Here is a 14,492-nt window from a genome sequence, read left to right on the forward strand (position 1 = left end):
CTTAATCAAATTTATAGTTCTGAAGGTCACAGCTTACTTAGTGTTTTCTAGGATTGAGGTAAAAGAAAGTAACTATTGAACTGAAAATACAAACAAAAACCCAGCCAGAAAACAAAACGAAAAAAATGTGTATGGTGCCTGGCTGTTTCTGGATAATGAATGGGAAGATGTCAGTTTTCCTACAGTGCCCACATTTCATTCTCCCTTTAGGGTTAGTGAGATTTTTAGGGCTCACTTTTAATGTAGGTACTTTTAACTCAAGATCTGCATTGTGTTCACCTGAGGACTAAATTATGGTATGTATTCCAATCCAAAAAATTAGTTTTTGTTTATTATCTCTTTTCATAAATATCATTAAATGTGAGCATTGAACTATGAATATTATCTAGAAATCTCTAAAACTATATACCAGACTATTCACTGAGCTACTTTTTTTATAATAAATATATTAGGAAATAATAAACTCGTAATTTTCAGGAATAAGACTTTAAAAAAAATTTTTTATGGGTGTTCAACTTGCCAACATATAGAATAACACCCAATGCTCATCCCATCAAGTGCCCCCCTCAGTGCCTATCACCCAGTCACCCCTACCTCCTGCCCACCTTCCCTTCCACCACCCCTAGTTCATTTCCCAGAGTTAGGAGTCTCTCATGTTCTGAGGAATAAGACTTTTTTTTAACACCGAAACTAGTTCTTCTGATAGATTTTTTTCTGTATCCTTTATTTCAAGGTAACCTGTCGGTCTGTCATTTTATATATTATTTAAAATAATAATAATCAGTAATCTCTAAGTTTTTATGACTAATAATGCAAACATCTATTTCTAATGTTTAGTCTGTAGTGTCTTATTGCACAACATAAAAAGAGTTATTTTCCCACTTTCCTTAAAGAATGATTCTAGAGAATAAGTATTTACAGCCTGAAATTAAAGATTTGGGGTTTGCAAAAGATTGTATTATTGGGAGTTGGTCACTTAGTTAAATTGATGGATTTTATCATCTCATTTGATTTAAGAATTTCTAAGTCCCTACAGAAAAACAGAATTGGCAAAGCTCTGGATGTTGTTGCTGTTGTTGTTGTTATTATTATTATTATTATTATTTTATTTTTATTTTAAAGATTGTATTTATTTATTTGAAAGAGAGAGAGTGAGCATCAGTAAGAGAGCAGTAGAGGCAGAGGGAGAGGGAGAAGCTGACTCTCGCTGAGCAGGGAACCCAACATGAGGCTCGATCTCAGGATGCTGGGATCATGACCTGAGCTGAAGGCAGACACTTAACCAACTGAGCCAGGCAGGTGCCTCTAGACCCTATTATTGTTAATAAATCTACAAAACCACAGTACTCAGTATTCTCTTTCTTTTTTAATAAGATTTTATTTATTTATTCATGAGAGACACAGAGACAGAGAGAGAGAGGCAGAGACACAGGCAGAGGGAGAAGCAGGCTCCCTGCAGGAAGCCTGATGTGGGACTCCATCCCAGGTCTCCAGGATCACGCCCTGGGCCAAAGGTGGTGCCAAACCGCTGAGCCACCTGGGCTGCCCTCTCTTTGTAGAAAATAGATGACCACCTGTAGAAAATTGTAGTTGTTTAAAGATATATTTATAAATTTTTTGCTGTCTTCCTTTGAAAAGGTAGAGATTAATTTCTCTCCTCTTGAGTGAGACTTGGTGGTTTGTTTTAGCTAATGGAATATGATCAAAATGACCATGAATGAAATCTGAGACTAGATCATCAAAGGCATGGTGGCTTTCTCCTTGCATTCTTTCTGGAATTGCTCATCTATGGGAAGGCAGTTGCCATATTGTAAAAACACTCAGGCACCATATGTAGAGAACTGTATGGTGAGGAACTAACATTTCTTCCTCTTATCAGCCACTGAGGAACTTAAGCCCTCTGCCAATAGCTGTGTGAGTGCGCCATCTTGGAAGTGGATCCTCTAGTCCCAGTCAAATCTAGGTGAAAGCATCTATAGATGAAGTCCCTTTTTTTTTTTTTTCCAGATGAACCCCTAAGTGAAATCTCATAAGAGACTGAAACCCAGAACCACCCAACTAAGCCTCTCCCACGTTGTGAGATAATGTTTAAGCCACAGAGTTTAATATGTTACATAGCTGAAAATAACAAAGATCTTTCCCTCCTTAAAATTCTGTGTTTTGGATTAATTCTTGGTACCAAATGAATTATATCATGTTAGATGAAGCATGACTTTGTTATTGAGTTTTCTGGAAATTCAATGTGGTTTAAAGAGATGTGTATGGGTGCCAAGTTGGCAGAGGTGGATTTTGGTGACTTTGTTGGCTTTGTCAACTTGGCTATGTTAAATGTTTTTTTCTAGAATCCACATTCCCTTTAGTTTCTGGTTAGGGTGACACACAAGACATTTTTTCATGAGCACTGGAGAACAGAAGTGAAGCAGCAGCCATTTTGGTTTTTACATTCAGATGGTCAAGGCAGGTACTTACATATCTCACACGTTGTTGTTTATTTGTTGGCTCAGCTCACTGGGGAGAGATAGCAGCCAAGTCTGTAGATGCTTCTTCTTTTCCTGGGTCCTCATTTAACTTCTCTGGTTCCTGGGATAAGTGGTGTTTAGGTCCATGATAAAGAATGCCAGCTTCTGTTGGACACCTACAGTATGAGGGTTGGAGCTGCTAAGAATTTGCATGGACTCTAGAGTGTCCTCATGGTTTCTAGCTCATGCTCATGGTTCCAGTTTGTTTTTACTTTCCCTCTGTTTACACTCATCTTCTCTTTTTTACTGGCTGATCTTCAGATTTCCACATCCAGCATAGGACCCCCTGCCTCAAAAAAAAAAAAAAAAAAAAAAAAGCCTTCTGGAGATTGTTTAACTACCTCCCACAACCATTTAATCAAACCCCTAAAACAAGTACTTATTGTCTCTATCTCTACCTGTATTTCTCTATAATCTACCTTAATCTCTTAATAGTTCTGCTTCTCTGATTTGTAACTTGACTAATAGAATGATCACACTTATTGTGTGCCTTCAAATATGTTCATTCTCAAACCCATTAAAGTTAGTGCAAGAAACACAAAGTGTTCTTGTGAAACATGAGGATTATCAGTCTCCACCTCCAAAAATAAATTCTGATTCACTGAATCTGATGTGTAGCCTAAGGATCTGCATTTTATATGTGCATCAGATTCAGGTGGTCCAAGCATCATTCTTTGAACAAACATTTCTGAATATTTTGTCATGTTTAAAATATATTTCATTGAAATGAAAGTTTTCCAAAGTAGAATTTCCTCTCTATGACTGGTGCTGTTAAAGTCAAATCAAGGTGAACTCATTCAATAAGAAATCATTATTCACTTGTATGTTAGAAGCGTGTTCCAGGGTGAGAATGGGTATCAAGGTGTCTGGTGAAAGATGTCTTGTAAAAAGTTTGACTCAGACAGAAGACTATTCTAGATAGCTGGATATCAAAACTTTAATTTTCAAATATATTAGAAGGTAGATTAATGAAAGATTATGTCATGGCTTAAAAAAAAAGAGGTAATGGGAATATTTTTCTGTTTGTATTTTGTTCATTTCCACAGCTGGATTCTGATGGCACCATTACTATAGAGGAGCAGATTGTCCTTGTGCTGAAAGCTAAAGTACAGTGTGAACTCAACATCACAGCTCAGCTCCAGGAAGGAGGTAAAGGTGCTGAAAATTATGTCTTCTTGTGTTCCTACCCCAATCCTCAAAAAGACTCAAGTTTCCCTTTTAAGTAGTAGCAGAGTGTTCCTCACTAGTCTTTCCATGTTTCTATACGGAGTGTGTAGAATGGATTCAGGCTCTTCTCATTTCTTTAACCGCAAGCTCTTCCCTCCATATGGACAGAATGACTTGCCTGATTTTTGAGTTTCAGAGTAGCAGCTGGGCATGTGCATGTCAGTCTCTTTCTCAGGCCTCAGATCTGTTTGTGTGCAGAGAGCATGAGTACTGGTTTGCCCTTAACTAGGTAGTAGGCTTGGAGGGGGCAGGCTCTGTTTCTTGCGCATATTGCTTGCACTTTTGGGTAGTACAGATAAATATCAGAAGAACAAACAAGGAGGCCCTTTTATATGTACCTAAGCCCTGTTCTCAAAAAAATTTTTTTTCTTAGTGAAATAATCATTTAATTTCCATATGCCTGACTCTTTGTGTAATTTTTCAATTAGTTCCAAATTCAAGTGGGGAACTAGGAAAACAAAACAACTCTACAGGTGAGCTTGTGGTGGTGTTGGTGCTTTTGAGTGGTTCTCCTCTTGTAAATATACAGGAACCTGTGGCTTGTGCTCCTTGGGGCCTGGTACTCACTCACAGTTCTTATTGGGGCCATTGAAAAAAGTTACTTATTGGAATCTTTGGAGTAGTAGGTAAATTATAAGAGTTTACATGGGAAAATTTCTTGCCTTGATAGTTGATTATAATTAAGGAATTTTTTTTTAAAAGAGAGGTGCTATTGACTGAATTTCCTAACTTCCCAACAGTCAGAATGCAGCAGATAATGTCTTTAAAGCTATGCCTTACTAAAATTAGCAACTCAGGAAACAACAGATGTTGGCAGTGATGTGGAGAAAGAGGGCCCTCTTGCACTGTTGGTGGGAACGCAAGCTGGTTTAGCCACTCTGGGAAACAGTATGGAGGTTCCTCAAAAATGTTAAAAATAGAACTACCCTACAACCCAGAAATTGTGCTACTAGGTATTTATCCAAAGGATACAAAAATACTGAGTCAAAGGGGCACATACATCCCAATGTTTGAAAACACAATGTCCATAATAGCCAAATATGGAAAGAGACCAGATGTCCATTGACAGAAGAATGATTAAAGAAGATGTGGTATACATATACAATGGACTGTTAGCCATCAAAAAGAATGAAATCTCGCCATTTGCAATGACTTGGATGGAACTAGGGGTATTATGCTAAGCAAAATAAGTCAGAGAAAGACAAATACCATACAATTTCACTCATGTAGAATTTAAGGAACAAAACAGATGAACATAGGGAAAGGGAAGGAAAAAATAAAATAAAATGAAATCAGAGCAGTAGACAAACCATAAGAGATTCTTAGCTATAGGAGACAAACTGAGGGTCACTGGAGGAGAGGTGGGGGAGGAGGGATGAGGTAATTAGATGATGGGCATTAAGGAGAACACTTGATGTAATGAGCACTGGGTGTTATATGCAACTGATGAATCACGAAATTCTACCTCTGAAAAGAATAATACAGTATATGTTAACTAAACTGAATAAAAAAAAAAAACAAAACGCTATGCCCTAGGGTACTTGGATGGCTCAGTTGGTTAAGCTTAAGACTTTTGATTTTGGCTCAGTTCATGATCTCAGGTTTGTGAGACTGAGCCTGGGGTAGAGCTCTGCACTGGGTGTGGAGCCTGCTTAAAATTCTCTCTCTCTCTACCTACCTCTTCCCCCACCTCTCCCTCCCTAAAAAGAAAAAAAAAGCTATGCCCTATAATGAAATATCTGGTTTGATCTACTTCATTCTAATCTCCAAATACTTAATTTAAGAATTTTTATTAAAGTTTATAACTTCTACCTCTTGAATAATATAAGCAATTTGAAATATTTTAATTTCTTCCAAATTATATGTTATTGTCATATAATTTTACATTAATAAGGTCATATAGTTTTATCTTAATTATATATTTTAATTTTTCTTCAAAAATTTACAAGAATGTCTTTTTGTAAGATTTCTTTATGTTAGAAGTTGCTTGCAGTGAATACTCTCAGTGTTCGCTTGTCTAAAAAGGTGTTTATTTCAGTCTCGGGTTTCAAAGGTGCTTTTTCTGAACATAGGATCCTTAGTTGAGAATTATACTTTTAGCACCTGAATATTATTTAATCTTTGCCCTAGCTTCCATTGCTGTTGGTGACAAATCAGTTTTTGGTCTTTGTTGATGATTAATTTTTTTTCTCTCTAGTTCCTTTTAAGAGCTTTTCTTTGAGTTTTATATTCTGCAATTTTATTCTGTTATCTAGGTACAGATTTATTTGATTTCTGAAGTCTGAGGATCTGCCTTTAGCCATTGGTGGGAATTGTTTGCTATTTTGTCTTTGAAACTTTTCTTTCCCTCATTCTCTTAGTCTTTCTATCTGGAACACCAATTAGACAAATCTAGGATCTTTTCACCCTACTCTTTGTGTCTTCATGTCTTGTATATTTTTCTTTTCTTTGTTTCTCTACAGTTTCTTTACTTTGTTTCTCTACTGTTTTGGTAATTTCTTCAGATATATTTTCCAATCTGCTAACTCTTTGTTCAGCTTTGTCTAATGGCTGTTTAATCCATCCATTAAGTTAATTTCGATTATCCATTTTTCACTTTCTGGAATCTTTATATTTAGTATTTATAGTCTTTTTTATCTTCAATATCTTTTCAATTTCTTCTCTTTTTTATTAAACATGTTTTATATTCTTTTTTCTTAAAGATTTGATTTATTTATCCATGAGGGACAGAGAGAGAGAGAGAGAGAGAAGCAGAGATACAGGCAGAGGGAGAAGCAGGCTCCATGCAGAGAGCCCGACGTGGGACTCAATCCCGGGTCTCCAGGATCAGGCCCTGGGCTGAAAGCGGCGCTAAACCACTGAGCCACCCGGGCTGCCCTATGTTTTTTATTCAAATAGCAGAATTATAATATTTGATAATTCTAATATTCATAGACTTTGCTTTTCAATACTTATTACCTCACACGGTGGTTTATTTCCTGTGTCTAATGATTTATGATAAACAACTCATGAGGTTTTCATTGAAAACACATTTAAAAAAATATTTTATTTATTTGAGAGAGAGAGAGCACACAAGAAGTGGGGATGGGCAGAGGGAGAAGCAGACTCCTTGATGAGCAGGGAGTCTGATGAGGGGCTTGATCCCAGGGTTCTGGGATCATGCCCTGAGCCAAAGGCAGATACTTAACTGAGCCACCTAGGTGCCCCAAAGACACATTTTTCCAGAGACGATTTCTGTTACTTCTGTTAGGTGACCTAAGTCTACTTTAATCTAAATTTAAACCACATATGAATGTGAGCTTTTAGTTAGAAATTTTCAGAGAATTGTTTCTTCTGTTGTTTTCTATTCTAATTCTACATGGAGCCAGGAGTGAAACAAGCCAATCTCTTTCTGAAGGATAGTTTTGTTTCTTGTTCACTAACAATGGGGTCATGTCTGGATGGGATCCTGACATTATACATGGAGTTCCTGTTCAATTTCTTGACTGCATCAGGCCTCAGGCTCATCTTTTGTTACTTGAACACAATCAAAATCCAACCTCTAAGCCAACAGATCAGTAAAGGCCTCCAGGGTAAAGCCCTAAATACAGTGCCTGCTGATCCTATGAAATAATTTCTGGCCTCAGCTCTATTCCTTTCATTTATAGTCAGCAAAGCCATGTTTTAAGAAAGCAGGTTTTTATATTAATCCAGTCTTTGTAGGTGTTTTTTCCTAGGAAGGAGTTCTCTAACAGTGTCAGAAAAGAGATTCATTCATGTACCTGTAAAGAGCACTGATTCTGATAGCTCAAACATGCAGGTCTACTAACAAGGAGTAACATCACCATTAAGGAATTTATAAAGATTATTATCTATGAAGGCTAAATGAACTATTTTCTATAAAGTCCCATGAAATATTGAGCTGGAATATAGAGACTAGCTAGTCCAACATTGTCATCTTTAGTGTCTCTTTAACAGTTCAACAAATATATTATTTGCTCACAGTGTATTGTTTCTGTAGTAAGTACCGGAAAAAATGACCCTATTCTGTCCTTGCCCCATGGAGATGATGGAGATGTAAGTTTAACAATAGGAGTATGTGTGTGTAAGTTTAACAACAGAAATATCACAACTATGGACCCATTGAAAAGGTATCTTATTTGATTGAGGATGATGGATTGGAGGAGGCTTCCTGGGGGAATAATCATTTCATTTTCAGAGTAAGGGGGTGGGAATTAGATGTGTAGAGGAGGAAAGGAAAAAGACATTCCTGGCAGAGGGAATAGGATAGGCAAAGCCAAGCAACGATGAAGAGTCACATGTCACATGAGTGACACATAAAAAGAATAAAGGATCTGGATATAAACTTATGTCTAAAACTTCTGAAGGTGTGAATCATGGGAAACATATAGGTGAATAAATATTTAAAGAGAAAAGGCACTTTCTTTGAGGTCTTTCTTTGTACAAATAGGATAGAATTAAATCTGGTCAAATTTTGATTTACCTTTTAATGAAAATATATGTAATTATAGTAAATTGACTAAAAAATGTCTTCAGTTTATATGTAAAAAAACTAGAATGATATTTTGAATTCACTAGTAATTTAAGAAATTTCCATCTTTAAGTTCTCTTAAAGTTGAAAAAGGTGTATCAAAATGTTTAGGAATGAGCTGTTGTGCTGTCTACAATATACTCTAAAATACCACAGCAAAAAATAAATTAGATGAAATACATATGGGAAAATATTAGCAAGTGTCAATTCTAGGTGATGTATATATACATATATACATATATATATAACATTCTATGTTTTATTTTTGAAAAAAAGTGTAATAAAAAGAAAATACAAATTTTTTCATGACTATGAAAATGAAAGTTTAAATGCAAATACCTATCTATAAAATGATTCAAGTAGTTAAAAACAAAACCCAAAATATTATTGATCCCAGTTCGATTTCACAAATGTTTGGTTACACTTATTTCGGGTAACTGTGGAATTGAAAGAGAAAAAGTTAGAGTCTCCAAATTTTAGACCATTCTGTGTAAAGATCATAGTTTGACAAGCATCACTAATAAGTAGTTTGTCCTGGCATACACAAGAGATAACAAGGAATGTAATTAATAGTGTTAATTTATAAAGAGAGATGGGTGAATCATCAGGCAATTAATTAGTTTCTTGGTAACGAATAAAAGTATTTACTCGCATAGGATGTGAAATGATGATCAAAGAGTAGATGTTAATTAAGATCTCTATATTAGCTGTGTGAGGCCATGGCTTCCCCAATCCTTTCAACCTTTGTGAATATTTATTATTCTCTTTGCCAAAGAGCCGCCAGAGAGATGAACACAATCTACAGAAACACTATTTTTTTTTTAAATTTTTTTTTAAAATTTTTATTTATTTATGATAGTCACAGAGAGAGAAAGAGAGAGAGGCAGAGACAGGCAGAGGGAGAAGCAGGCTCCATGCACTGGGAGCCCGACGTGGGATTCGACCCCGGGTCTCCAGGATCGCGCCCTGGGCCAAAGGCAGGCGCCAAACCGCTGCGCCACCCAGGGATCCCCAGAAACACTATTTTTGAGGAATGTTGGTTTTCTGAATTTTGGGGAGTGTGTGTGCATGTATGTGGGGTGGTATAGGGAACTAGAAAACTGTCCCCTTGAGCATGAGGAAAATATCAGCAGATTTGTCTCCATAGTAGTTTAAAAACTACAGTTATAGAATAAATGGTCATTAGGTTTTAAACTTGTATGAACACCTTATTCCATTATGTAACTATTGCCAGAAAATTGCAACATTGCATTTTATCTATTTTCTTTTTCTATCTATCTATCTATCTATCTATCTATCTATCTATCTATCTATCATCTATTTATCTATCATCTATCTATCTATCTGAGAGAGAGAGAGAGAGAGAGAAAGTGCAAGCAGCAGGGAGGGACAGAGGACCGAGGAAGAGGAGTCCCACTGAGAGGGACTCAGTGTGAAGCCCTACATGGGGCTTAATCTCACAACCCTGAGGTCATGACCTGAGCCAAAACCAAGCATTGAGTGCTTAACTGACTGAGCCTCCCAGGCACCCCTCCAGCATACATTTTAGAGGGGCAACTATCGGGATATAAGAATGTGTGTCCAGGTCCAGTTTTTGTAGAGTGCACGATAGCTGGTAAAGGATTGTAGGTAAATGAGGATGAATGACTTGTTAAAGACAGCGTGAATGAATGGGAAGCCATATGGAGTGGCAGCAAGATACAAAAGAGTGTCTAGGGTAAAGTTGAAGGAGATTGATTCACTGCACTCTGTTTAAACAAGAAAGTAAAACAGAACACAGGTAATGATGGAAAGGAACAGGTGAAGCTGTGCTCCAGCAGCAAAAGCCAGTGTGATGGATTCCTGGGTTGCTTGTGATATGGGAAGCACAGGCTTCTATTGTGTGAGCAAAGTGAGGCTGTTTCCAAGAAAATGTCCTCTTCTGTAAGAACAGTGTGGGCGACAGAAGACATTTCCTTTTTCTTATTGTTTCAGCAATTCCCAAAGCAAATCAAGTTATTTGTTTCCATTCGATATGGAGGACGCTAAAAAGTTAATTTCAGGTTTATGCTGAGTTCTTTTCTGTACAGATCAGGGTTTGTGGGACTGTTCGAAGCTGAATAAACAACTTGACAACATGAACATCAGCTAGAACAAAATTCCTCAGCTTCAGTAAGTGTGATTGGCAATTAAAAAATTGAGAAAGCTGTAAGGGATGGTACTCATGGTAGCAGAATAAGGGTCCCCAAAGATGTCCAGACCCTACTACCTGGTGTTATGCCTGTGTATGCTATGTAATGTGGCACAAGGACGCTGCCGATGGGTTTAGTTATGGGCCTTAGAATAGGGAGGTTATCCTGGATTATCTGGGTGGGTCAGATTTAATCTCTTGTTCCCTTTAAAGTCTCAGAGGAGGGTGGACGAATCAGTAAGGGGAAAGAAGAGTGGAGGAGAGACTGGAAATGTAAGAAGGGTTCAACCTGCCTTGCTGACTTTGAAGATGGAGGAAGGGAGTCATTAGCCAAGGAATCCAAGTGGCTTCTACAAGTTGATAGCTAGTGAGGAAATGGGGAACTCAGTCCTGGCTGAACTCACTGGAGTTCTGACTTAAAGCAGAATAGTGAGATAATAAGTCTGGGTTATTTGAAGCTGTGAAGTTTGTGGTAATTTGTTATGGTTGCAATAGAAAAATGAATACAACACTCATTAAAACTAATCTCATTTTGAAATGGAGGATATGCTCTTTTCTTGGAAGTTCAATATACAACTAATGAAGAGGAGTCCTGAAGAACGGAGTGTTGACACTGACTGAATATTTGTTAAGCCCTTGCCAAAAACAGACAAAATTCCCCACACTTACTATTGGAATGCGATGAGAATGCAGTTAAAAAATATAGAAGGAAAGGGGATAAGGAGTACTTTGGATGTAATTGTAAGTGGGGAGAGTTTACTCAAAAGTGAGCTGTGAATAAAAGTCTGTAGGATGGAGGGGAATAAGCCTTCAGGCCATTTGTTGAACACACCAAATTGGAGGGAGAACTAGGAGGATCTTAGCAGAACTGAAGTTGAGGAGATAGCGGGGAAAGTGGATTTTGCAGGGCTTTCAGACACTGTAAAGACTTGGCTTTTGCTGGGAGTGAGATGGGAAGCCTTTGGGAGATTTTGGCTTATTGTGTGAACGAATGAAGGGAGAGCAAAAATGGATCCTGGAAGACCAGATTTACCTTTCAATGAAAAATTTCTTCAATGTATGTGTAAAAAACTAGAACAGCATTTTGATTTCAGTAATTTAAGAAATTTCCACTTTTAAATTCTTTTAAGGTTGAGAGCTGCATATCAAAATATTTAAGAGTGAGCTGTTACGCTGTCTGCAATTTACTTTAAAATACCACAGCAAAAAAATAAATTAGATGAAATAAATATGGTAAAATATTAGCAAGTATCAATTCTAGGCGATGTGTGTGTGTGTATATATATGTGTATATATATATATTCTGCTATATTTATGAAAAAATTTTATAATAAATATTTTCCTAATGTCTATGAAACAAAATAAAATATAAATGTAAATGTATTTGCATACCTACCTATAAAATGATTCAAGTAGTTAAATTTTGGGAATTGAAAACCCAAAATTTATTGATCTCGGTTTGACTTCACAAATGTATATTACTTGTGTTATGGTTACATTACATTATCAGTTCAGTTATAGAACTGAAAAAAGACAAACTTGGAGTTTCCAAATTTTAGATTGTTCTGTGTAAATATCATGATTGATGAACTTGGACCATGGTGTGGCAATGGAGGTTTTAAAAAGTACTGCAGTTATGGATGCATTTTGTCAATTCAATACCCTCCACTCCAAATCCTTTTATACTTGATTCTTGAGGAGAGTAGAGCTTGTGAGAATTTTGAGATGAGTGTTAGACTCAAACAAATTACTAGAATTATTGGTAAAAAAAAAAAAAATAAGCAAAGACGTATTGGTAAAAAGGCAAACTCAAGTCTTGGAGCTTACCTGGGAAGCTCAGTCTGTTTCACATATCATATTTTTTAATAGCAATTTTTAAAAATCTCAAGTAAAAAATGTAGTTATAACTATGGTTGAATTTTACTAAAGTTGTTCACAATGAATTCCAGTGTTTCCTTTATGTTACTTGCTCAACTCACATATAGTGGAATCACTAAAATGTTTTTAATTTATGCAAACCAAATGTTCCTATTAATAGATCTTTATGAAACTAGGTGGATGACTCTTAGGACATTTGCCTCATATCAACCCCATTCTAGTTTCCACAATCACCAATTTGTTTTACACTTTGCTAAGATAGAGACCTGGAATTTTGTATTTTGAGTGCATCTATTATCTGGTTCCAATTGCATTTTTGTTTATTTGCTTTTTAATTTTTTTCTTTATTAGAGGGAAATTGTTTCCCAGAATGGGATGGACTCATTTGTTGGCCCAGAGGAACAGTGGGGAAAATATTGGCTGTCCCATGCCCTCCTTATATTTATGACTTCAATCATAAAGGTATTGAGTTTTTCTGAAATGATTAATTTGGAATAGAAATGTACTTAAAAAAAAAAAAAAGAAATGTACTTTTTTTCTCCCCTAATGAGGGCCAAGTGAATTGAGCAATCTCAATGTTTTTCTTCATGTCTTTACAGGAGTTGCTTTCCGACACTGTAACCCCAATGGAACATGGGATTTTATGTACAGTTTAAATAAAACATGGGCTAATTATTCAGACTGCCTTCGTTTTCTGCAGCAAGATATCAGCATAGGAAAGGTAATGATACCTTTGTATTTGTGAGCCCCTAAGGGAAAATGGAATAATATTTTTATGCATTTCTTAATTGTCAACTATCACATATAAAAACCTCTTTATTCTAGGACACAAAGATTGTAAAAGATGAAAGCAAAGTTGGAATCTTTTTAGCTATCCAGTTAAGGAAAGGTGTAGGACCTGAAACATTCTAGTTTTTTTCTTTAGGTTAGAGTTATCTGGCTGAGATATATGCATATATACTTATAAATATGTGTCTGTGTATATTGTGTTATAGTATGTTATGTGTACATTATATTTAGCTATACTACATTAGATTATGCATACAAATCAAAATAGGTAGCACCATGATTTACAATTTCTTGTTACCTGTGAATGGCTACATCTCATTTCATTCTATATTCCTGAAGGAGATTTGTATTCTATTTTATTACTTATTTTATTTATTTTAAAGATTTACTTATTCATCAGAGACACAAGAGAGAGAGGCAGAGACAGAGGCAGAAGGAGAAGCAGGTCCCTGTAGAGAGCCCGATGTGGGACTTGATCCTGGGACCCCGGGATCACACCCTGGGCCAAAGGCAGATGCTCAACCACTGAGCCACCCAGGTGTCCTGAGATTTGTATTTTAAAGATGTATTTTTCATTTCATAAGATTAGCCAGTAGGTGATTTCATTAGCATAAGAAAGATTAGAGTTGTAGAATTAAGGATTAGAAGCAAGGGGCATCCTTTAGGTCTTGCGGACGATGCCTTAATTTTATACCGGAGTCAGCTCAGAGCCAGAGATTAGGTATTAGTCAGAGTGGCCCAGCTCACTGATGACAGGCTTTAAAGCAGAATCCTGATATCCAAGTTCTTCATCAGTGCTGTTTGCAGTATAGCAAACTGTTGTAAACTTTGGAAACTTCTAGATAGTCACTTTTAAGTGATACATGGTGCTTTAAAAGTCATGCTTAATTTCCTATCACTCAAACCTCATGAGTAAAATGCATGATGATACATGCATATGATGTTAAGAGTGAACATGATAAATAGATGTATAAATGATTTTTATTGGGACCCTGAGAACAGTCTGTCATACATAAACTCTACGAGCATTAGAGATTTTTCTTTATGCTTGATTTTTTTTGGAGAGGGGAGAAGCAGGGAGAGCAGGAGGAGAAGCAGTGAGTTACAGATTTCTTTGATTTTGCATTTTGCACTAGTCAGGACTTCCTTTCTTAACTTCCTTCTTTTCTACACAAAGCACTACCACCTTAATGAACTCTTTAGTAAGTTGCTGAAAGACCTTCAGCTCCATTTAGTAAGTTGCTGAAAGACCTTCAGCTCCCCCCTGCTTTTGTATTTCACACATTATCTAAATGTTGACAAACTTTTTGGATAAAATTAGTCAATGTGAAGAGATGATGTATTCCACAATGGAGCTAAAACTAACAGTGACTTTGTA

General features: G+C 36.4%; 1 protein-coding gene across 3 annotated transcripts in view; it reads left to right on the forward strand.

Moving 5' to 3' along the window:
* Positions 1-14,492, forward strand: part of PTH2R (parathyroid hormone 2 receptor) — a 101,954-nt gene that overhangs the window by 18,195 nt on the left and 69,267 nt on the right. For 2 of the 3 annotated variants that reach the window (XM_038585591.1, XM_038585592.1), the window contains exons 2-4: positions 3,566-3,674; positions 12,677-12,787; positions 12,925-13,046. In XM_038585591.1, coding sequence (XP_038441519.1) covers positions 3,566-3,674; positions 12,677-12,787; positions 12,925-13,046 — 342 coding nt within the window. The remainder of the gene's footprint in view (positions 1-3,565; positions 3,675-12,676; positions 12,788-12,924; positions 13,047-14,492) is intronic. The other variant, XM_038585593.1, reaches the window with a different exon arrangement.

The sequence above is a fragment of the Canis lupus genome, chromosome 37 (assembly GCF_011100685.1).
Source record: "Canis lupus familiaris isolate Mischka breed German Shepherd chromosome 37, alternate assembly UU_Cfam_GSD_1.0, whole genome shotgun sequence".
Taxonomy (NCBI): Eukaryota; Metazoa; Chordata; class Mammalia; order Carnivora; family Canidae; genus Canis; species Canis lupus.